The sequence below is a fragment of the Protomyctophum parallelum genome (assembly GCF_964188405.1).
Source record: "Protomyctophum parallelum genome assembly, chromosome: 15".
NCBI classification, from domain to species: Eukaryota; Metazoa; Chordata; class Actinopteri; order Myctophiformes; family Myctophidae; genus Protomyctophum; species Protomyctophum parallelum.
This window is the reverse complement of record NC_139710.1, coordinates 21061043-21087050: the sequence shown is the minus strand read 5'-3', so window position 1 is coordinate 21087050 and position 26008 is coordinate 21061043. Positions and strand designations below refer to the sequence as shown.

At 43.3% G+C, this 26008-nt stretch overlaps 1 protein-coding gene across 1 annotated transcript in view; it reads right to left on the bottom strand.

Annotated features, from left to right (window-relative positions):
* Positions 1–4083: 4083 nt before the first annotated feature.
* dapk1 (death-associated protein kinase 1) overlaps positions 4084–26008 on the bottom strand; it is an 89552-nt gene continuing 67627 nt past the window's right edge. The window contains exons 19-27 of the mRNA XM_083783901.1: positions 25049–25126; positions 20957–21185; positions 13365–13550; positions 12508–12705; positions 10873–11011; positions 10314–10434; positions 9755–9943; positions 5792–6187; positions 4084–5021 (exon numbers count right to left, since the gene is read on the bottom strand). Of these exons, the coding sequence (XP_083640027.1) occupies positions 4101–5021; positions 5792–6187; positions 9755–9943; positions 10314–10434; positions 10873–11011; positions 12508–12705; positions 13365–13550; positions 20957–21185; positions 25049–25126 (2457 nt within the window). The 3' untranslated portion in view covers positions 4084–4100. The remainder of the gene's footprint in view (positions 5022–5791; positions 6188–9754; positions 9944–10313; positions 10435–10872; positions 11012–12507; positions 12706–13364; positions 13551–20956; positions 21186–25048; positions 25127–26008) is intronic.

Here is a 26008-nt window from a genome sequence, read left to right as displayed (position 1 = left end):
CAAAAAAAAAGAGAAAAAAGAAAAGATTCAGGTATCCAAACCCTATCTGTACCTAATTTTATGCATGAGAGGCACAAGTATTCGTGTGCGTGTTGAGACACTTGGGGGTTGAGGTCTCACACATAATGGTTTACAATGAGTTGTTATCTACGTCTTTTGTCTTGTTAAGTAGGCTGTAGATATCAACGTGAGATCAGATGGAGGGAAGTTGTTAAGATACATAGCACCTCTCATCATCCTCTCTCAGAATGGAACTGACAGGAGTGATTTGTAACACAAGGTTACCAGCTAGACTGAAAGAGAAGATGTATAAGTAAGACAGTAAGTGAGACCAGCTTTGATGTATGGCTTGGAGACATTGTCACTGACGAAAAGCCAGGAGGCTGAGATTAATTGAAGATATAATAATTGAAGATATTTTGACAAGATCAGGAATGATATTAGAGGGACATCCCAGGTTGGAAGCTAGGTTTGGTGTTAAAGTAAGAGAGGAGAGGTTGGGATGGTGGATGTGCAGAGGAGCGATAATGGGCATATTGGAAGAGGGATGTTAAAGATGAAACTGCTACACAAGAGGAAAGCCAAAGAGGACGTTTATCAATGTGGTGAGAGAGGACATGCAGGTGGCTGGAGTGATTGGAGGAAGATGCACAGAACAGGAACAGATGGAAATAGATGATACGCTGTGGCAACCCCTAATGGGAATTAGCCGAAAGAAGATCCTCTCTAATAACATTTTAAATGTACAGCTTCAATGAGGCATTGGAATCAGTAGTATTGGGTAAAGAATTTATTATAAAAATGTGTTACACTATAAAGTGTCAGAAGTAATAAGGACATGGCATTCCAAGACATGCTGAAGGAATGCAACATAAATATAGAAACAAAGGGGACTTGTGCAAAGAGACGATTAAGCCTAATTTATACTTAAGTTTTACAAGGGTGTCCTGCACCAAAAATAACTCCAAGCTCACGACACTTCACGGTGCAACACATTGTGAGCATGTAGCTTGTCTATTTTCAGTGTGTGACACCAGTGCGCGGCGAAGTATAGATCACGCTTTAGACCGTAGTCTTCCAGGGGAAATGCACTCAAAATAATGCTGTTTTCCCTGAAACTGTGGAGAGCACATACTTAAAAGAAAGACACGTAAAAAAGATTTCAGAGAATAATAATAACCTTTAAGTCCACTCCTCTCCCGCAGATGTATTTTGATATCGGAGAGCAAGGACCCACTCAGAATGTTCCAGAAAAACAGACACCAAACATTGACAAGTTTAAAAAAAACTATCAATATTGGTTCCAAGGATTCAGAAAATGTGCCTGTATTTTGAACAAGGAACAGGAAAACATACTCACTTCCCTTTAACCCTCTAACACCCGCATTAATTTCTACTTGCAAAAAATAGATTTCAACCTTACTACTACTTTGTACTACGAGGACTGACACTAAAACATATGTTAAAAAAAATAAAAAAATAAAGTTTGATGGAAAATTTATAATAATTATATAATAATTATATAATAATATAAAAAAAACATAATTTACATTTGGGGGATATCTTTCACAATAATGAATAAAACATGTTCTAGACATTCTAATGATCACAAAAAAACATATATTAGTAACATATTTACCTACTTTTATTAGGGTAAAGGTCAAAAGTCTTAGGTTAAAAAATGTTCAAAATCGCACAGAGTCCAGACATTTTTAATTTGTGTGAATTTCAGCCTCTGTGGGGGGTATTTATATGCAAATATCATGACCAATGTCATTGAAATGGCATTGCAATGAACATCACTGATGACATTTAGGTGAAAAAAGAACAGAAAAAAATTATAATAATTTAGTAATTAAATAAAAAAAAATTGTTGCTAAAAAGCAACGCTGGGTGTTAGAGGGTTAAGAAACATCTCACTTCAGCGTATATACTGTACAAGGCAATAATAGAAGAATGATGTGTGTTTAGGCACACATAATTGGCAATGATTTTACCCACAGTTTGTGTAAAATAAGAAAATAAAATATTAAAAGTAATCTACTGTGGGACATTTCAGATCAGAATGTTTTGTGGACATTTCTTCAATTACTTCGAGTACTGCAAAGAAGTCAGTACTTTTTTCTTTCTTTCTTTTTTTACTTGACACAATAACCCCAGAAGGACTCGTAATACATTCATCTTACAGTGTTTAAACACAGCCTGTTGGAAACAAGGTTGTAACTGTCTGAAAAGACAGTGAGACTAGGATATGGGGTAGATTTTAGGCAGTTGGCAGAAGGAACAGAAAACTTCCTCAGATATGTTCTACATTTATAGCCTATGTATAAGTGCAGTGGTAATATTGGCATTTCAGGCTATACCAAAAGTAAAGTAAAGGGCCCAGGCCGTAGCGTAACGGTCTGCGCACCGGACTGGTAATCCAGTCGCAGTGTGCCGTGGGTTCGACTCCCGGACCCGACACGGCCTTTACTGCATGTCATCCCCCCATCTCTCTCCCGTTTCCTGTCAGCCTACTGTCTGTCCCTTCAAAAATCAATAAAAGGCGTAAGCCGCAAAAAAAAATATCTTTAAAAAAGTAAAGTAAAGGAAAGCTGTCAACTGCCCCGAAAACTCAAATTGCTATATTTTATATAGTTAGGGAGGGAGAGATGAAACACTAGGTTGCTGGCATGGGCATCGATTGATCCTACTTAGTATCCATCATTATTAACCCATTTTGGTGTTAGCATCATGTCGTGCTTAAGCTATTGAAAAATAGCAGATCTACAAGCTCATAGCGCGCCACTCGGTGGCGCGCTATGAGCTTGTAGGTCTGCTATTTTTGAAAAATCGAAGAGCGACTGACATTTTTAGAATCTGATCTCAGGTCAGAATGAAAACTGTCAGGATGTAGAAGACATTTTTAGAATCTGATCTCAGGTCAGAATGGGTTAAAACCAACTGGCTTCCTGATAGTCTCCCGTATACAAACAATCACAGACGTCTGCCTACCGATATATCAGGTGACATCTAAATTCAATGTTGGGGCCAACAGTTGGTGGAAACAATTCAGAGATTCATAAATAACTGGATTGCGTAATCAATGCAAAGACTTTTGGGGGTGATCTTTCATAGTGGGACGGTATCAGGATTGGTTAAATAACAAAACAGTAGGCCTAGCCCTAGGTTTTGTATACATACTGTACAGTGTGTGTATATATTCACTGTATTTCCCAAGTCCATAGGGAATTAACGGTATCATGAACTCAAATTGAAATGAGATGCGTTGTAGAAATCAGTGAAATTACAAAAAGTTGGGGTGTTATTTTAACCATTGTATAACATAACTCCAAATGTAAATAAATGCTTGCTCTTGCTAATGTCAGAGGGCACTTTGTCTGCTTGTATTTCATCTATGACTGTCAACAAGGCACAGTTCCTCATGTGTTTTGAATGGAAACTATTGTTTTGACATATCAACAGGATCATTGTGCTTTTCTTCAGGGAGGTAGAAGGCCATAAAGGCACTCTGATAAAAAATTAAATAAATAAATAAAAAGAAGAAGCAACTATCCCGTTAAGCACTGAACAGAATGCCCACTGTCACAAAATGTATGCAAGGAGATCGTAAATACTATATGTAGCTGGGAGAGACGATGTGTCTAAAGATGGCAGGCATCATATCCTTACAGCTTTGCATTATGGAAAACCTACGTGTGGAAAAAGCCATCTTTATATAATGGCTGCCATCTTTTCACAGCTGAATATCCTTCGGAGCACAACTTCAGACATGGATGTGCATTGGGGTTTGGAAGTGTGTTAAAAGCAGCACAATAGATTAAACACAGAATTAAAACCAGTTGAGCATCTATAGTCTTTGGAGCTCGGGACAGCCAGCTGATTCAGAACATTCCTATTGACGGGAAGGATGGGTGGATACTGTATATCACAAACACAAACACTTCTGGGGGAGCAGCTCCGTCCCTCTGATAAAAGATTGCACTTAATTGACCATGTCCCAGTGCCCCCGCCGCCGCCGTCTCAGGTCGGTGTAGCTCGACCCCTCGCAGGCTGTCGGGAGAACAAAGGGACTGTCGTTTGTTTTATTTATGTTTTGATCAGCGGGATATGACGGAGCTGATGGAGTTGTAGGAGGTCCCCCCATTGCAGGTGGGGACGTAGCCGTTGGCGGCCCCGCCCATTGCCTCCGTGTTGACCCGGAAGACGGGCGAGGCTTTGAGGAGGAACTCGGCGGCGTCCCGGCGGCCCAGCTCCCTCAGCTTGGCCATCAGCACGCCCACCGTGCTGTCCGCTCGCAAGCTCCACTCCTGGAGCAACGCCGCCGTGGGGCTGGGCAGCGGCGGGGGGGGGGCCCGCTCGCCGCCGCACGCCTCCGAGTCCAGCTCGGCGGCCCCGTCGGGAGTCCCCACGTGTGAGTGCTTGGCCACCAGCTCCGTCAGCCCCAGGTTCATGGCCAGCAGACACCAGTCCTTCCCCAGAGTGTCCGGAGGGTCCAGCATGCGGCAGAGCTTCCTCCGAGCCAGGAGGCAGACGTCCGAGATGTGGACGTGGGTGCCCAGGCTGCCCTGCTGGTAGACCTCGGTGCAGCCGAACGCCAGGATGCTGCTGAAGCTCTCCCGGTAGCCGCCCATGGTGTTGGTGAGCGACGGCTCCCGCTGCACCTGGGCGCGGAAGAAGTCTTTGGGCTGGTAGACCATGACGGGGCCGTGGTGCTCCCGCAGCTGCTGAGGGCTCAGGTAGTACTTGGCGGTCAGCAGGCCCGGCAGCGTGGAGGCCAGCAGGTTCTCCGCTATGCTGCAGACGGTGTCCAGCAGGGTGTAGCACTTGGCCCGCTCCGACTCGTGGCCGCGCACCTGGATCTCCACGCCCTGGCCGTGGTTGACCAGCAGCACCATGGCCTCGGCGCCGGCCTGGCTCACCTTGGCGCCGTCGGTCCACAGGCGGATGTCTCCGTCCGTCTCCTCGCCGCCCTCCTCCTCCCCCGGCTTCTGCTGGTGGCTCCAGCGGCAGAGGTTCACCTACACAGCGGTGGAAAGTAGAAGACGTCGGTCGGGAGTGGCTTATTGTCGACCATCAGCCGGTAACACGTGGGAGCCTGTCCCCCGTAACGATGCCCAAAGACCCCTGGGTGATGGACTGCTTATAGGTGGAGCGCCACACCTACCATCAGCTCCCAGTAGCACTTCCCACATGACTTACCGCACGCAAGCCGTGCTACTCATGCGCTGAGTTGGCCGGGATCGAACCCATGCACTTATGGTCCAAAGGCGAGAGCTCTACCCGGACACAAAGTAAAAGTTAACTAATACTTAAGTACAATTTTGAGGTACTTTTACTTTACTTGAGTTCCAATTTCCAGTACTTTTACTTCTACTCCACTACATCTCAGAGGCAAATATTGTACTTTTACTCCACTATGAGTATTTGACAACTTTAGGAACTAGTTAAGTTAATAAAACTTGATTATTGTTACAAAACAGACATCAACAACTTCAGCCCTATATACATTTTGGCCATTTGAAAATATCCGTTCTACAATGCGTCGTGGTGCGACGCATTGTGAGCATTGCGAGCTTGTAGATCTGCTATTTTCAAATGATGTTCATACATTTGAAACTTGAAATGGGAGTGGGACATTTCTGCATAAAGACAACTTTTACTTTTGGTACTTTTAAGTACATTTTGATGCCAATACACTTATACTTTTACTCAAGTACATTTAGAATTCTGGACTTGTTACTTGTAACGGAGTAGTTCCACATTGCAGTATTGATTAGCTGTTAATCACCTGCAGCTTGTGGAACAGGCCACAGGGGAAAGGCGTGAGGTGCTCGGCGGGGACCAGGCGCACGCCGCCGTAGACCAGCGTCTCCTCGTCCTCCTCCTCGGTCCAGGAGCGGTGCAGCTGCAGGCCGTTGGTCTTGATGAGCGCCGGCACGTCCACCATGCAGGGGTTGGTGAGGTCGCGTGCGCACACGTCCATGGCGTCCAGGACCTGCAGCAGCTCGTCCACGTCGCTGTCGGGCGCCAGCGCCTGCACCTCCTCCAGCCTGTAGCGCCCCCTGTAGTGGTGGATGGCCTTGGGCGTCTCCGCCGACAGCAGCCTGGCCAGCACGTTGCTGCAGAGCCAGCGCGGCTCCAGCAGGACCACGTCCTGCACCGTCTCACTCTGCATGATGTTGATCTGAGGGGAGGGGAGAGGAGAGGGTGGGGGGGGTGAGGAGCATGAGAATGGGGGGCCGTGTGGTGGATGAAGCAGACAGAGACAGACAGACAGAGTTGGCTCGTAAGAAAATTGCCGGGGAAATTAAGTCCAGACACGGAAATGTGTGCAGGAAGTGTGTGTGCCAAACGGAGATAGAAGGAGAGAAAGAGAGAGAGGAAGCAAAGGCAGAAAAGAAGGAGTACACATGGGAAGAAAGATTGTGGCCAAGAGTGAAACTTGAAAACAGGGAGGGGGCATTTAGGAATAGGAACAAGGTGAGAACAGAGTCACAAGCAGATGTGGTGAAGAAAGAAAAATCTGAGATACAAAGGAATTACACAAGTGGCGTCTCCGGGAATTACATTTTAGGGAGGCAAAATGTGTTGTGTCACCACGGACCCCCGTGGTGACGTGTCTTTTTTTCTTCTCAGTCAGTGTTTTTCAAAGGGAGTTGACTCAGTCAGGTCAGAGTAATGTACAACTAGCTTTGGCTAAATGCTTTCGAATGTTTGCTGTGTCATCCACTTGGCTCCTAACCACAGGCATTCCAATAAACAAGCAGAGAAACAATCTGTTCTGGACATTCTGAGTCATTGAAAGCACATGGAGACAATGTTACTGATGAACACACAGCGACCCCTAGTGGTATGATACAGCGAGGGAAATGTATTGATCAAAGCATGCCTCAGAGACAGAGTAAAGTATTATGTACTGTTTGTTTTTTATATTATTAATATTTTCAATCCCAAACCAACCATTGGTTACTGTGGAATGGATTCTAATCTATGTATCTTCATATGAATCACTGCTCATTGTTAAACATCCACACCTAGATGCAGGTACAATCGAGGGTTGGGTCAGATGACTTTGAAATGCAGTCTCAACTCGTTGACTATGTAAATGTTGTCTATTTTACAACGGTGTGAAGTTGAGGTGTGATTGGGATAGCAGGGGGACAGGGTTGAGAACCAGACGGTTGGATTTTTTTGCCACTAGTCGCCTGGCAAAAGAAATCCAAAAGGGGGTGTCAAGATGTATCACTTGACAGCCATGTTGCTGGTCAGAGACTAGTAAACAGTGGCTCTTCCATGCTATTTCATACTTTATTGACTTATAATGGTGCCGACTTGCTCAGTATATAATTGCCATACCAGGTCGCGTCAAGGGAATGCGGTAGATAAAAGGAATTAAGATTTTTCAGCTTTCCAGCATGGAGGCAACATCATGGAGGATGAGTTATTTATTTGTTGTGTTGTAGCTCGTTTACCTTTCTAATAAACGTTCTAGAATCTTGAATCATTGTCGACCATAGATAGCCTACCATGAGTTATCATAGGAAATGAAAATGACTCCGGTTCACTTCTGAATCAAGTCTTAATGATTAAAAACAATAAACAGAGTTAGCCATGTGATTATTGTTGATTATTGCACCTTAACCACTTAACCCATTTAGGCCTGACCTCAACAATTAAAAGAATCTTCTAAATCCTCCAGTTTTCTGAAATAAATATTTTCACGATTTTTCTAAAATAGATCTGCTATTTTTCAATAGCTAAATGATAACATAATGTTTAAAACACCAAAATGGGTAACGGGTATGTTATATTAATGTCCATGTTCTTCTCCGAAAACAGCCGATCTACTCCTTCACAGTGACCCCGGTTCTTGATAAACAGGTTTCGTGCTACAGACTACAGCTGCATACAGATGCAAAACACTAATGTTTTGAGATTCGAGCTGGACAATCAGTGGCGATGACCTCCCTGAGGCCTGAAAGGACGTCTCTAGAAACACAATTTACAAGTGAAACACCACAATTTACACGCGAAGCCCAGACAGGGTAACGATGTTGTTATTCGAACACAGTGAGTAAAGTTGGCACAGATCAGACAGGCTGTTTGTCAATGTTGAGCGGCTCATACTGGTGTTCATGCGGGTCGAGTCCGTCAATGTCCCAGAGAGGTCATTATTTTCCCACAGCTTCGTCCCTGTACAGTCAGGGGTGCCCAAAAGGTAGACCGTGATCTACCAGTAGATCACACAGGCTGTGCAGGTAGACCACATGACATGGCCCTAAAAATATACAATTTAAATAAGTAATAAGGACTTTTTGGAATCTGCCACTTGAATTAAGGTCACTGCACTTGATTGATTGACATCAAAAAGGGCAGCTCAAACCCACAATGCAACAGGCCTACCGTGTTTTCAAAAGTGTTTCGCACAAACATCAGAAAAAAGTGCATGTAACTATTTTCAGCAATGGAATAATATATATTTTTGGTGGCTATAGATCTGGTTGAGCTGGTCATTTTGGAAGTAGCTCTCAAGTCTAAAAAGTGTGGGCACCCCTGCTGTACAGTATGTTGAGCCTGAGGTTTGCTCTGTCCACCATCTTTCACAATCCGATTATGAAATCCCGATTACATGTAGTCAGTCATTACCCAACCAACCCTGTTTATTGACCGGTATAGGTGGGAAAGTCTGTGAATTGTTACATCTTCGGTGTGTGTGTGTGTGTGTTAAGGCTGTCCCCGAACATTCAGGGTTCGAATGTTCACTCGTTAAGGTTGGCACTCGAATCTTAATTTATGGCCTTGAACCATTCGTTTTTATTTATTCATTATTATTATATATTTTTATTATTATTATATATATTTTTTGTTTTTACTCAGAAATATTTCTCGCCGAGAATGCGATATGCATATGCGATATGCATATGTTCATGTTGTGTTTACAATAATTTGAAAGTCCTGCAGACGGCAGAAGAGACAAACACAGTGACACACACACACTCAATGCGCTTCTGAGAGTAGCCGTCACAGGTGGAACAAATTAATGAAAGAGAGACAGCTAACTAGCTAGGCAAGCTTACACTCGTTTTAGCTGCCTGCCAGCAACTCATTCAACTATGGCTCATTTTTATGGAATGATGAGCTCGCATCAGGGACGTATGCTGACCATTTGGTTGCCCTACTCGTAGGATATTTGTGCTGCCCCCCTCCCGACGAGAGTGCTGCTAGCCTATTCCTCATGCAGATCGGCTATTTTCGCTGTTTGCGAGGACGCACACACGGCCGCTCGCAGCAGCGGAGCACATGTCGCCACTATAGACGCTTTGTGTGTGTGTGTGTGTGTGTGTGTGCGTGCACGCGTGTGTGTTGGGAGAGAGAGAGAGGGGGAGATGTGCTGCGCTCTGATCATGTTCAAGACGGATATCTCGTGTTGTCATTATAGTGTATTAAAAGTAAAGACGGTTGTATCCACACAAAATGCACACCTTCCCGGTCGGCCAACCCGGTAGCAACCCTCACCAACCCCTGATGAACTTAACCATTATTTCACTGATATACAATGCAACGTCGCCCCGGAGGATCTATTTATGAATTGCAGCCTGGTTAAAAGCACTCGGAGAAATTAATTAATTAGAACCAATTAACCAAATGGTTCGGATGTTCGCTCGGAAATTCCTGCAAATGTTCGAGTCCTAAAAACAGGGCTAGGGTACAGCCTTAGTGTGTGTGTGTGTGTGTGCATGCAACCACCCACCTCTCCCATGCTGTGCAGCTGCAAGGCCAGTGCACGGAGGTGTTCCTGGCTGACCAGGGGGTTGATGTGCTCCTGGACATCGCTGACAAACTGCTGCCAGGAGGTCAGCTGGTTGGGGCCGCTCAGCTTCCTCCAGGCGGGCAGGGTGGCCAGCAGCCGCTCCCACAGCTGGGTCATGGGACTACACCTCTGCAGACAACAAAATACAAAGGAGGTCTGTCAGTCAACGTGTTGCGCTTAAACGACGTGTACGTTTCAAATTGAGCAGCATCAGATTTATTGGATTTATTGAAGTAATATTGCTGCGATCACACCGATATGTGTCATTACAGATGCTGCGCCGAAAAGTTTGAGAATATTTGAACTTTTGTGTGCTATCTAAAACCTTTAGAACACAATGTACTTCACGAGAGAGGAGCTTGTGGTGCACACCACAAGCTATTTTTTTCAACGTTTTTACTCCGACAAAGCATTTCTAGCCACGCTCCTCTGTGTGACAACCGCTTACACAAAGAGAAAGAGAGACGGCATGTGCCTCGTGTTTGAACGTTGAACATACCGAGATGATGTCGGTACGGAGCTCGAGCAGATGATTCCTCAACAGCTTCATGTCTTTGGAGTTGGAGGCTCCGGCGTCCATGACAAACAACTTGTCACTGACATGGAGGTCATTCCCAAACCTAACGACAAAACCACACAGCACATTTAAAAAAAAGTTCCAAACTCACCGAAAAAGGGTGTCATACTGTGTACACGTCATAGCTCTATGGTGAGTTTGATTGATAGATTGCTTGAACCTTTTTGAAGTTCCCAATACTAAACAAATATTTTGAATTCCGGAGTGTTGAGATATTGAAACAATTCCTACCAAAATGTCTTGGTTGCTGCAATGTACAGTAAGTATCTTTACTGAAAACCAATGGGAAACAACTAGTGAGGATGGAGGTGGAGTGCAAACAATACTGACGACACCAACAAAAACAACGAGTTTTTGGTTATTTGAAGAGCCAATAAAGAGTTCTTCTTACCAAACACAAAACCACACAATAACGTGCAACGCATCGGTCTTGTTTAAATTGGTGTAAAGTCAATCGGGTTTACAGGGCAAAACACCATACCTGTTCCTGACCTCCTTGAGCAGAGCTCTCTCTTTGTCATAGCAGATCTCTCCAGAGAAGGCTCTGGGGACGTTAGCCAGGTCGGCGTGAGTGGCCACCAGAACCACAGCTAGAGGCTGCTCGATACGACCTCCAAAAGCTGGAAACAGACGAGCACACACAGACACACACAGCCACGTTATCAAATACACACACATAATGGTTGCTGTCGGCCATTAGACATCGTATCTCCAATATATATTTTTTTCAATGAATGCCATAATTTATACGTTGTCATATGTAAGTGTTGCACACAAGTAGCACACATAGCCAACGTACAAGCTCACAACACACCATGATGCAACGTATTGTGATCTTGTAGATCTGTTACCACAGAAAAGTTTTCACCTAATGACATGCCCAAATGGTTGAAAGTGTCTGTCACTGGTTAAGTCTGTCTATACTCTGTAGGCTTTATAAACATTTCATCAATGGAAAGTCTTAACAGGAGGTTTTATCTTAGAGGGCAACATCTCAAGTGGAAACATGTCAACAAAAGTAATCAGAACACTCAACCATGTTTTTTATTCAGGTGGTCAGTAGGAATTCACACACTGAGGATACTAGTAGCAGGAGCACTCATCCAATGTTATTTTGACAATGTATGCATGAACCTTGTGGTACGTAAGCACGTAAAAAGGAATTAAAAACAGATCTCTCAGTCAGATCTCTCAGTCAAAACAAACTGGTCAGGTTACTACTAGGCCTTACACCCAGAACTCGCCTAACCCCTTGCTCAGTACAGAGCGTCGCAGTCCTGCCCCCTTTCATGACGACGCCAGGCCCAGGAAATAGTTTCCAATGCATTTTTCCCATAGACATTTCAAAACGTATTTATTTAAAGACCTTATAAGTGTCGTACAAAGCCAACTCTTGTCGTGACAAATCATGACAACAAACACAATATTTTGGACCAAACAAATAATTACAAAGAAGAAAAACAAACAAAAAGTGTTGTAACCTGCCGTTTTCTTCTTCTTTCTAATTATTTGTTCAGACCGAAAAATTGTGTTTGTTGTCACGACAAGAGTTGGCTTTGTCCGCGGCGTAAACGTCTTTAAATAAATACTTTCTGAAAAGTCATGAGGAAAATTAACGGGATTTATTTTCCGGGTCTCTCAAGGGGGCGGGACTGCGACGCTCTATGGGCCTGGTTTTCAGAGAACCAGCAATACCCATGTACCTGTCAGACAACTTCAGTAGAGAAACAGGTACCCATGTACCTGTCAGACAACTGCAGTAGCATAAAAGATACACACAGGGATACACACAGAGAAACAGCGATACCCATGTACCTGTCAGACAACTTCAGTAGCATAAAAGATACACACAGGCACAATACCAGAAGGAGCCCCACTGGTCTCAACAAACTTAGTTTCGGCCAAAAAATCCTAACATCCTTCAAGACCACTTTATAAGAGCCCCTACAGGTGGCTGCAAATTGTAACTGGCCCCAGGCTGTAACACGTCAAAAGTCTAAGCGTGACATTAAGGAAGTATTTTTTACAGGTGCATGGGTATCTGGTGTAGCGAATCTAGGCCCATTGCATGTTGCTGTACCCCCCTTCCCTCCCTCCCTCCCTCCCTGTTCCTCACCTATGGTCTCCTGGGGCAGGGTGAGGGCTTTCAGCATGTTGAGCCAATAGGTGATGTGGCTCAGCTGGGTCTCGTACGACTCCTCCAGGCTGAAAACGACCAGGTGGATGGCTGTGACGTCGTTGGCCGCAAAGTAGTCGTAGGAGCAGTAGTAAACGGGGTTCCCAGAGAACTCCCACACGCTGAAGTCCCCAACGCCTACGAGTGTGTGGGGATGGAAACTTGGGTGAGATTTCTAAGCATACAAATGTAGACACGGGCAGCAATGCCCATGAAATGCAAAGGTCAAAGGCCAAGATGACGGTTGAAATTATTTGCACACATTTACCTGAACACAAGAGCATAATGAAATATTTCTTTATGACATAATAAATATTCTGTATTCCTAGCAGGAACATGATTATCTCATCCCGGATATAATGAGTTTGTCTGAGATGTATGCTCTACTGAGTGTAAGTCAGTAAGTAGTCTTGCAGTAACCAGACAATTACATAGATATCGAACATTTGCCCCTGGTTTTGTAATGTGTAATGCAGATGAATGATTTTCCAGTTCCAGGTATCCAGGACTTTGTTCCTTACAGGTAAAACATTATATTATGTTCCACTTCAACAAATAACACTAAATAGTGTTTAGTGCTATTTGTTGAAGTGGACCACAATGGAAATAAGACCTTGGGCTATATTGTGTTTTTATCCTCGGTGATACATTTGTCGGAATGTGCTTTTGTGCTCTTTTTGTCACCAAATAAAACCAATGATTCAACAAAAGAAATATCAGCTGTAAATATCACCCCCATTCTAAAACACACTCCGCTTGTACATTTCCTCCCTCTCATGTGTGTGCGTGAGCCCTACCGTTGATATTGGCATTCTGGATGTCGACGGCCTTGGTGGCCTGTTCATCTGCAGAGGACATGGCGTTGTGGACGGGGGAGAAGACCTCCAGCACACCCTTGGTCAGACTGGGCTCGAACATCATGCTGCGGCTTCTCACGCTCACGTTCTCACAGCCCGGGTAGAGGTTGGAGATGCTCACCGACACTGAAGATACCAATGCAGACAAGATGCATGCGCACGTGTGCGCACGTGCACGCACACACACACACACACACACACACACACACACACACACACACACACACACACACACACACACACACACACACACACACACACACACACACACACACACACACACACTTAGTATCTAAAATATCTACATCAGAGCATGAAACCACTTGAATAACTGTAGCCTGAATTAGAAATACATTCAAAACAGACATTTCTCAAAGCTCAGCAATGTTGGATTTTGAACTGTTTTACCTTTAATGCCAGCTGCACCCTCTGTGTCACATACTGTACATCTCTGAGTCTCATATAGCAACAGTTTCTATTTTTATTTATTTTTTTGGGTAATATTTTGAAGGTTTTCAGAAAACATTAGGTTAGGTTTTAGGAGGCGTTTTTAGAATGGTCTAAATGGGTTAAGTATTGAAAGATTCCTTTATGATACACCGGTAATACATATTCTTTATTCGTAGCAGGGACATGATTACCTCAGCCAGGAGATACCGAGTTTAGACCTGTGTGTCTGAGATTTCTAGTCTAGTGTTAGTATAGTCTTGCAGTAACCAGGCAATTACATACTGTAGATATCGAACAATTATAGCACAACTGTTGAAACGTAGTTAAGGACTGTCCCTAAAACTAAAACCAGTGTGACAGACATTATGAATAGAGAAACCACAGACAAACTATGGATTTGGGATACAGCATAGGGCATAGCCAATAGAAGCTTACCTGAGATTTCTCTAGGAAAACCCGAACACTCACTATAGTGCACTATATTGTGATTAGATGACACAATTCAATTTGTGCTATCTGAATGTGTAGAGATAATTATTATACCCTATATAGTGAACTCATTTTATACCACAATGCATCGTGAAAGGTAGGGTAAAATCACAAACCTTATGTACTAGGCTACAATGATGTTTATCTGGCTAGTAACAGCAATGCTGTCATTAACAGCATCCTGTCTGTTGTCAAAATGTTTATAATAATAATTTGCCCCCCCACTCCTTTGGGGGTATTTGTCATTGTATATTTGAACATAACTTGGCAGATGAGTTCACTATACCGTCCTCTACATAGAACTAACTGTATGAGGAGTATGGAGTAGTGAATGACTGAATGATTTTGGACACGACAGCCACTGACTGATTTCGATTTTAGTCCCTCCATCACAGGAATTGAAGATTAGTGGTCAGTATCAGTAACAAAACCATAATGTCTGACACAAGGGGGCACTGTTGCTTAAGAAAAGCAAATACAGGCATCAAACTGCAGTAGAGCAGTTATTTGATGAGACCTTCAGTTCCTTGCTCTGCAGTCTGCAACCACAAGCCTGTATCATCAGGAACCTTAAACAGTCAAACTAAATAATGTATACGTTAAACACTGTTTTCCTCCAATAAGTTCACAAGGTTTGATAAAATAAATACATATAAGCCTAATAATTCTGTTCATGGCAGTTGTTACTGTACCTCTCTCACTGTTCTTAGTAGAACAAGGAATGTAAAATTAATCTGAAGCCTCATTACTGGTTTGCGGTCAGGCTTCTCTCTGGTAATGATTCAGTTTGGACTTGACAGATGGAAAGCTGTTCCATATCCGTGTTTCTCCTGGCATCGCAGCCTTTTGAGAGGCTTGAAGTTGGATTTTAAAGTTCAACAAATGAAAACCAGAAGTCCAGGTCACAATAGGGGTGACAGTGGCTCAGGGGTAGAGTGGCCCGTAGATCGTCTGGATGGGAAGATGGGAACCGTGAGGTTTGTTTCCAGTTTGATCCCGGGCTCCCTGGAGCAACACTCTGAACCCCTAAATTGCTCCTGATGTGCAGGTTGTTTAACTTGTTTTCCATTGGTGTGGCTGTATGAATGTGTGTGTGAATGGGTGAATGTAATGCACAATCTATGTAAAGCGCTTTGGATAAAAGTGCTATATAAATGCATTATTTACTATAAGCAGAGTACAACTATTATTCATTATCATGATACTTAATATAAACTTTCAGTATTACCCGTATTGCTTCCAAGATCATCCGACTTCCCACACCCACACTGTCTGAAATGACCAATAAGGCCATCACACGGCTAGCACTTTCAATATCACATGACACTGATCATCCCCTGTATCACTTTTTCACCCTCATGCCCTTGCTTAGGACATATATACAGAACCTTGCTTAGGACATATATACAGAACCTTGCTTAGGACATATATACAGAACCTTGCTTAGGACATATATACAGAACCTTGCTTAGGACATATATACAGAACCTTGCCGTGGGAAAAGGTCTGTTTTAGAGTTTTGTCCCCTCAGCCATCGTGACATTAAACAAACTGCCCCGCCGATAGGATCGTTCTGTACACAACTTCATGTTTTTGTATTGTCTTGGTGTAATGTTTTCTGTACTATGTGTTGTTTTTTTTGCGGGTGTTGAACAGACTTGTGAAGATGAATATCCTTCGGGACAATAAAGATTATTATTGTTGTTGTTATTATTATTATTATTATTATTATTATATAGTTTGAGTGCAGAGCCTTTTGAGACGAGGTACTCCTTCCAAACTGACATCCAAACAATATCAATTGTTACACTACCTTTATTTTGACAATGTTCCCATCCGACACTAGGGTGGCAAAACTTTATACATTAACAGGTCGATTAACCAGTTCCAATAATATTACATATCATATTACAGTTTTTAGAGCTGGGGGGCGTGTGGTATGTCATATTGCAATTTTGGGCATGTTAAGAAGCGCTTTCGACACCCCGTGGATTGCGCAAAAACGGCCTTGAATTAGTCATGGGTGTGTTTAAGGCGTGTTTGAGACGTACCCAATCAACATGTCCGTACTATTCTCTTTACCAGTCAGCTGATGTCACATACGGAATGCTCACTTTGGGGATCGTGGTATTACATTTCTTCAGGCTGGCACCATAGAAGACATAACATGACTTTGTCACATTTGGGTTAATTATTCCTATTGCACTGCATGCTGTCACCTTTATGCCTCAAAATAATTTGTTTCTATTGAAAAACACCAGTAAAATAACGTGTATTATATTTTATTTCATTCAAGTCATGATGAAGGAATGAGTTGAATGTTGCTGCTTAATGCTGTGCCTGTGGCCCCGATGTTATATGGTCTTCGCTCGTAGCATTTTATTGAAGAAGACTTGAATCGGGTGTGATACAGCATATGAAAGCAAACTTCCCAAGGATTATGGAGATGTTTTTATTTATTTTTAAGGTTGAGAAATGAAAGAATTATGGCCGTTTCTAATCTCAACATTTTACAAAAGAAAGACGCAAAAAAGGCTGTTGCCATGTCTCATAGAAACAAGTAAATAGGTCTATAAAAATAAGCGCATATAACAGGGGTCTGCAACCTATTTTAAATGAAGTGCCATGTTTTTATTTTCTAGATAGTGAGTCTGCCATATCCAGATTAATTTTAATGACACCACATTAAAATAAAAAAACATTTTGATTGTCCACAAATATAAAGTTCTTCCTTATTTTTAAATATGTTCTTGCACATTGTTATAATGATCATTATATATATCCCCCTGCAGTCAGAGTTCATAGTTTTAATGAATGAATGTGATGCATTGTGAGCTGGTATAGATCTGCTATTTTCAAAAGTAATCTTGGAATCTTTTTATTTAATTTTTGGATTAGCCGTCCTTAGTTGGGCAAATGCATTCATCTGGGGATCCTTGACATGGGAATGTGCTGTGTGAGGATCACTGGTTTAAACAACATTAGGAGAAAAGCCCAAATAACCACTTTAGAAACAAGAAAAGCAACCACAAAATAGTACAACTACCAATATTTACAAGCAACTTTACAGAAAAAGAAGCCGCTTATAATAAACAGACATGGCAACACTCTACCAGCCTCCCAGAGCCGCTCAAGTGTAAAATCAAACAGTGCTTGTTGCGTTTATGAGGTGGTCAGACCCACGTCTAATCGTTATGCGCTGAGTGTCTTTAGGTCAAGGGGCTTAATAGCAAATTGCGCAAAGCGAAAATAATTAACATATGGACACTCCCACAATGCTAAAATATTCAGGAACGCCGTATGCCATAATGTGTGTGCGTTCAACACAGGCCGATATGCCTTTCATAATACGAATGTGCGCAGAGCGAGGCCAATTTATGTATTACCATAAGTAAAACGCACCTTCAAAATCTAGGCCTTAATCTTGAAACGGGCGCACCTGGGGCCCCGTTTCAAGAGCTAAATTGGGGCCCCTTACATTTGCTCAGCATACCTAGGCTCCTTCTGTCCCCCATGCCTGTGACGCATTCTGTTGAAACAGGCTTTGAGACAACAGAGAAACAAGTACGCTCTAAAAGCCGGTGGTGGTGATGCCACTAGAGTGGATGCTGTGTGTGTCACATCTCTCCATCATAGATCACATATTAACAAACAGCATGGGGTCAGTAAGGGCGCCACCCTTAATGACAGGTAAGAACACTTTCAAAAGCCACTGCGGATGGAACAACGATGACGGATACAACAACAGCAGATGGTAAGATAACTCTATAAGGCTCACATTAACTGACCGTTATCTGAGCCAGCAGCATGTCTGTCTGGGAGGTAATTGCCTGGGAGAGCCCGAGAATAGACAGTGTAGTAAAGGAAGAAGGAAAAATGCATGTGAAAGTGTGTGTGTGTGTGTATGCACGCCAAGCAGACTACTGAGAGAATGAGTTGCAGATGCATGGTTCAGACAGACAGACAGACAGACAGACAGACAGACAGACAGACAGACAGACAGACAGCTAACTTATGATGAACCAACTATTTTCCAGTAATACATTGTTTTTGTTGTTGTCTGAAGGTTTCCATTAGTAATAGGATTGAGCTTGCATAACACACAGGCGGATCGCTGTGGCTGAACGCTCTCCCAGCAGGAGAGATTGATTCTCTGATCAGCGTGAGATGTGAACTCACAACCCGTGCCTCTCAACTACTGCATTTACCGTCAAGTACTGGGCTCAGTGGTGATAACAATCTCACACAAAGACCATTAATTCACTTTTAAACCACATCAAATGCACTGTCCTCTTTATTGAGAGCTCACAACTTCACGATGCAACGCATTGTGAGGTTGTAGATTGGATATTTTAAATTGCCAAAAAACGTGGGTAAACCGATTTTGATTCCATATAAACACAACTTGCTGGGAACCTGCTGGAACCCCCTCACACACTCCGGACCCAACTTTGAGAACCACTGACCGACACTATGGTCGATATGACTTCAGTAGCGGGAGGCAGTGAAAGAGAGAGAGAGAGCAAGTGGAAAACAGATTGAAAATGTCTTCCTGTCACTGTTGGTCACACCACGCTGAACAAGTCTTTCATGTTTTGACATAAATGCAATCACTCTCTCTCTGGGACTATAGCTTCCACAGAGAGCGGAAAAATAAAAACATTTACTTGCACACACATTCACCCCTAGCGTCTGGCAACAAGTCAAGCTTATTTTTGGTGAATATATTTGGAATTGTGGGGGAAAATGAGGGGACCATGTACAGTATAGACCCCTGGGAGACATCGCTCCAAACACACTGACCTCATAGACCAGTGGTACTCAAACTGCAGCCCGTGGGACACTTCCGACTGTGCTTAATGCCCTCAAAGTCACGCATCCAACAAGCTTTAAACTGAGCACATTGGACCTTCCGTTCCAGAGATAGTGGCCAAAACATCTTGAAAACAGCCATTGAAATAGATTTTGAGGTGGGAGTGGGTATTGCAAGTCTCTCTCTCTCTCTCTCTCTCTCTCTCTCTCGCCCCCTCCTTCACACACCCACACGCATGCTCTTTGCCTCACTGTGCAATGAGCATGCTGTCCAAATAACGTTTCTGGTTTGCACTGGGCGAATGCGAGTGAAATCCTCGCACTTCCCATTGTTCCCAACGTGTCGCACCACCAATTAAAAACGCTCAATTGGGCCCTACTAATGCACGGACGCAATTGGTCGCACATTACATGATTCACTTTCAGGCAAAATTGCCTGTAAGTGTGTATTATGGATCTGTAATAACTATAGATTTTGATGGCACGATTATACAATTAAATAACACATTTTTTGACAAATATGTAGTGGAGAAAACAGGCATATATCTACTTCATATATCTCTCTGGAAGATAAAAAAAAAAGCTACATCTTGTATAGGCTGCAGGACCTCTGTCTGCGAAACTTGAATCATCATTTTCCGTTCTGCATTTCTTTTGGACGTGATTAAATATGTTTCTTTTGTTATACTGAGCCTCCACGGATAATTAAGATAAGTTTTAAATTGTGGTCGGTCGGATTCCAGCCTGCTTGCTACGTTCGTCCGATTTCTTTTTTCTCACTTTGCTTCTCAAGTCACTGAGTTCTGTGAACAAATTCACAGAACTCAGTGAATCGGGCTGGAAGCCAGGCTGGTTAATAGTATCACCCACTAATGGTTACATCCCTTGTGTGCATAGAGCTTTAACCCATTCTGACCTGAGATCAGATTCTAAAAATGTCTTCTACATCCTGACAGTTTTCTGAAAAAGTTTCTATGTCAGTCGTTCTTCGATTATTATTTTTTTAGCAGATCTACAACAAACTCGTAGCGCGCCACTCGGTGGCGCGCTACGATGCGCAATCTCTGTAATGCGCCTTGGATAAAGGCGCTATATAAATGCACCATTTACCATTAAAGGCCATTTTGCGCGGGAACCCCTTTTGGTGTTTTAAACATTATGTTATAATTTAGCTATTGAAAAATAGCAGATCTACAAGCTCATAGCGCGCCACCGAGTGGCGTGCTACGAGCTTGTAGGTCTGCTATTTTTTAAAAATCGTTAAAATGTGACGCAAATCATTGAATATATATTTCAGAGCGAACATTTTTAACTAAAATATTGGCTTCTGGGGGGGGGGGGGGGGTCCCTGGAACTACGTATTTTGAGATGGGGGGGGGGGGGGGGGGGTCCGTGGCCCAATAGAGATAATTCTGGGGGTCCTTGACATGAAAAAGGTTGAGGACCACCGACATAGAAACATGGGTTTTTCTGAAAAATGTTAGGATTTAGAAGCCTTTTTTTTAATCGACCTCAGTCCAAAATGGGTTAACCCATTTTGGGTTAACCCATTTTGATGTTAGCATCATGTCGTGCTTTAGCCATTGAAAAATAGCAGATCTACAAGCTCATAGCGCGCGCTACGAGCTTGTAGGTCTGCTATTTTTGAAAAAAATCGACAAGAACGACTGACATTTCTTTTAGAATCTGATCTCAGGGCAGAACGGGTTAATCAGACCCGTGTGTGTGTCCAGTGGAAAACCTCGTATGAATCTGATCTCAGGTCAGAATGGGCCTCATACCTGCAGGCTTGGCGTTGACGGGGGAGTTGGGGTGGCGTGCCGTGCTGTTGGCCATGCTGCGCGGCGTCGTCCTCCGCCTCCGGAAGAAGCTCCGCAGGATGCCACACTTCAGAGACTCCAGCAGCGTGCTCTTCCCGGAGCCCGAGTGTCCGAACAGCTTCAGCTTGATCCTGGGCTGGAGCGTCTGGGTCGGCCTCAGCTGCTGGATGTAGCTCAGCTTGAGGTTGTCCTGGGAGCGTAAAACAACAAAGTATACAAAAAACACTTCCCGAACAGACAAGGACAACGGTCCGGTTAAGTCAACATGGGATTGTTTTAGATATATAGGAACCAAATGGACGCTGAGGGGTCTGTAACTCAGAGAGCGTACTGTACACCCTCAGAGTTCATTTAAGGCCCAATCATTATTTTTGGCCAGCTACATACGTATTCGTACTCCCCCGCCTATGGGACGTTATCTGCCAGCTACGTACATATCCGTACCCCTCCCCCCCTTACACCATATATGAAGCAGTCGAGCCAAAAATCTGCTTTAAACATTGGTCAGGTTCACCTCCACCACCAGGATCTCTGCACACGGCCCCATAGACCAGGCTCCGTTCATAGTAGGACTTTCAAAGCCTTATAACTCTGGAAGTACGAGCGCTGTCCATGGCGATCGGCATCCATCCGAGGTTTGGATGTCATTTGTGATTTTGTACCGCATCGCTCCCGTCATGTTAAAGTTTCTGGCTGAAAGATAAACAGCGTGAGCTAATGCTAATAATAGCCGATCCTTACAATGGTGGTCTGGAGGCTGGTAAACGGGAAATGAACATGAATCCCCTGGCAAGGCTACACTCTGCTGCCACTTGGCACAATGGCAGTGACATGTCCTTAACCCATTTTGGTGTTAGCACTATGTTATGCTTTAGCTATTGAAAAATAGCAGATCTACAAGCTCATAAGTTTGTAGGTTATTGCTATTTTTGAAAAATCGAAGAACGACTGACATAGAAACATAGCTTTTTCAGAAAACATGTACTGTAGAACAGTGTTTCCCAACCTTTTTTGTCCCAGGGAACACTTTTCATAGCCTAAAAGTCTCGGGGAACACCGGGGGGGGGGGGGGGGGGGGGTATATACATACATATATATATATATATATATATATTAAGAATATATATTAAAAATATAGTCAAAGTAAATATACTTTTAAAAACACACATGACAGCACTCATCAAATAACTTTAAAGAGAAAGAAAGGACAGAGACAGTGCCTCAGTTTAAAAAATTGCTCATATAGAATGTGAAATTCCACCTAATCCTTTTCCTTTATTATGGGCCAACTTGTGAAAGCTGCATGCTTTTATTGTGAAGGGTCTCAGTTCTCACAGCCTGCTTATTTCCACGTGCTGAAAATAGCTGATCGACAAGCTCACAACTGGTTGAGTCCGCAACGCGTTGTGAGCTTGTAGATCAGCCATTTTCAGCATGCAAGCATAACACGTGTACGACGAAGAATAAATCAGGCATCACTGCGCTAGTGCGCTTCTGTGGTCACTGTGGAGGGAGGGAGATATATTTTGTTGGCCGAACGAGGCGATCATGTTTGGACATCTATGGCCAGCTATTTTGGACATCTATTTTTCGTGGCACATTATGTTTAATCACAACAACGTCACGTTTACTTTACGTGTTTGGGTCGGGACATGTAGCCTAGGACTGTATGTGTCTGCTGTCTACGTGCATATGCGCTCTGCGCGCACCAGTCTTTCTAGAGGGAGCGAAATGTAGCGTCTCTTCTGCATGCATCTAAGCATTAACATTTAAATGGCCGAGGGTCGTTAGAGTCTATTGTTCCGTGTTGTTGTTATCGACGACGCAACAATAAGAATCCTGCAGCCGGGCAGCCCAAGTAGCTATAATATTGCTTTCGGGGGAGAGTTAGTGTGCCGCCTGATTTGACAGAAAGTAACACTATAACTTAATTTCTGTCAAATTACGCGGAGCACTTGGACACATCAAACGGAGCACCAAAGCTCCGCGACACACAGGTTGGGAAACACTGCTGTAGAAGACATTTTTTGAATCTCAGGGATAAAACAGTTTTGTTGCAAGGAGTTGCATTGGTGTGGTTTGGGCCTTACACTGAGGATCTGTCAGTGTAGATTAGATGCATTGGATGCATATCAAACAAGGGGGTCCTTGAAAAAAGGTTGAGAATGACCGCTTTAGGAGACCATTCAGCAGCAGGCATACGGATGAACTAATAGAATGAATAGTTTATTTAGTATGCATCTATGTGGTGCATACCTTTATCTAAAGCAAACCCTCCCCCCCCCCGTGCGGGTGCATCGGTGCATACATTTTGAGACCTGAGTCAAACCAGCCAAGATAACGTCAACAATACGTTAGTACAGAGTCTGAAGAATATGGGGCAAGGTCAAGATGAATGGAAGGAAACATTGCAGCATATCTTGGCATATTCTCAACAAGGGTCTGGACCACTGCTGCTATAGTATTTCACACTGTTCCCTATTTCCCTCACAGGGTCTCAAAGTCAAAGTCGTACGATTTGTCACACATGTTACCGCAGTGAAATTTGTTCTCCGCATTTGACCCATCTCTTGGAGCGGTTGAGCCGCCGCCAAGGAGCGGTGAGCTGCAGCCGTGCCGCGCTCGGGAATAATAATTTGATTAGTAGATTTGACCCCCCAATCCAACCCTTTGATGCTGAGTGTCAAGCAGGGAGGCACTGGGTCCCATTTTTACAGTCTTTGGTATGACCCGGCCGGGGATCGAACCCCGACCTCCCAGTTTCAGGGCGGACACTCTAACCACAAGACCACTGCTGCTAGTATTTCACACTGTTCCCTACTTCCCTCACAGGGGCATTCATATTCTTCTCTACTGTTCAGTAACGTCAAGCGTTCAACTGGGTATCATCTGGTCATCAAAGAGAGAGAGAGAGAGGCCTCAACTCCACAGAGAAACCCAGTGTAAATGAATTTAACTGTGGATCCTTACGGTCTCTTGAGACTTTCAGAGTTAAAAACCCTATCCCAGTGATTACCTGTGGGCCATGAGCATATTGCAAGTGGGCCCCCAAATAATTGGCAAAACAGGTAACGAAAAAAGGTTTGAATGATAATATAACATAAAATTATGATACAGAGAAAATAAACATGCTCTGAAAAATTCAAAAGAGAAAACCTCTATCCATCCAAATAGAATTTAGTATCGTGCTTTTTCTCGAACTTTCCATATGCCTGATAATGTCTATTAAAAGACAAACGGAAACGGTTGTGAGGTTTCTCACATTCAACAAGCTGTTCTTCTCAGTTGCAGAAGTGATTTTAATTCTACATCTATTCTACCAGTGTCAGACTGCCTCTCTTGTCAAATCAACACAAGTGAAATAATAATAATAATAATGATATAACCTTCCTTTCAATGTTAGTACATAGTCATATACTGCTGTGCACCATCAAGCTTTTTAGAATTTTGGAAGCCAATTACAGGCAAACATAATGGATGAATACGATCATTTGTACCTAAGCTGGTGGGGGGTAAAAAGGCTTCTGCAATGACCAGCGACATTTGTAGTATTTGTAGGGTAAAGGGTAGGTCTGGGAGGAAAGGGGCGGATGTTTCCATGGGAAGATGTCAGAGAGTTGTCAGGGAGAAATGCTCAAAGGGCACCTTGCTTTTTAGCCCATTTTGGGGCGGGAACCCCTTTTGGTGTAAAAATAGCAGATCTACAAGCTCATAGCGATAGCGCGCGCTATCGCTATGAGCTTGTACTGTAGGTCTGCTATTTAAAAAATATATATATATATTTATTAAATATTTATTTCAGAAAACTGGAGGATTTAGAAGATTCTTTTGGAGGTCAGGAAATGAGGTCTAAGAAATGTGCTTAGAAGTTCACACACACACACACACACACACACACACACACACACACACACACACACACACACACACACACACACACACACACACACACACACACACACACACACACACACACACACACACACACACACACACACACACACACACACACTCTCAATCTCTCTCTCTCTCTCTCTCTCTCAATCTGCATACCTTCTTAAGCCTGCCTAGTAACGTAACAATGTGTTCATGTTGTTCACTGGAAGCCAGATCCTCTGCGGTCTTCCCATCCTAGAAGAGAGAAACAGACACAAGAGTCACTAGCCAGGCATGGGTCTTCAACAGGGGGGTCCTCAATAGTTAGTACCACATCTCTGTGTGATAGGAACGGTTTCATTTATTTACATTAACCACTTGAACCCTATAGCATCCCTATATTCCGAGGGGAACATTAGCCGACAATAGCAGATCTACAAGCTCACAGCACGTCGTAGCGCAACGTGAGACAGACAGGTTTATCAAAGTTTATTTCAGAATTTGCCTTTACACTTCTAGTCAGACATTAGGGCAAAATGCATCATGAAGGTTCTATGCAGGGCAGACAGTGTTGACAGTCAAGCAAGCCAAAGTCACCCACTGGGACCTTTCCTCCTGGCCGACTCCACTGTGGCCACAGCCACCACCACCAAGAGCTTGTTTCACTGAGATACACATTTTCAATTATTCAAATGTTCTAGAATATTCAACATTCAGATGACTGGAGAACCACAAGCAATCACACTTGGTATATGAACAACTTGATGACTGCTTTGGTAGGTTGGGAATGCTGTGTATAGAGGAATACTTGAATGTCAAACATCCAGAATATGGATAAAAGAAACAGAGCTGTTAGCCAACACATTAAACCACCAGCTCCGCTCGCCATGCTACTCATTCCGCCTGACACAGCTAAACACAGTTGATACGAATAACAAGATTTCTGTTGACCAAAGAAAAAAGCAATGTTTGCTAATATTGTGCAGCGGCCTAAAACTTGGAAGCAGATGTGATAATAATGTTGCAATGTTTACATTGTTTCATTCATTACTTCTGTGTGGAGCATCTGATCCATATTATACAGCAGAACAAAATGCCTTGCCGATGTAACTACATTTTAGAGAATATCGAGTACGG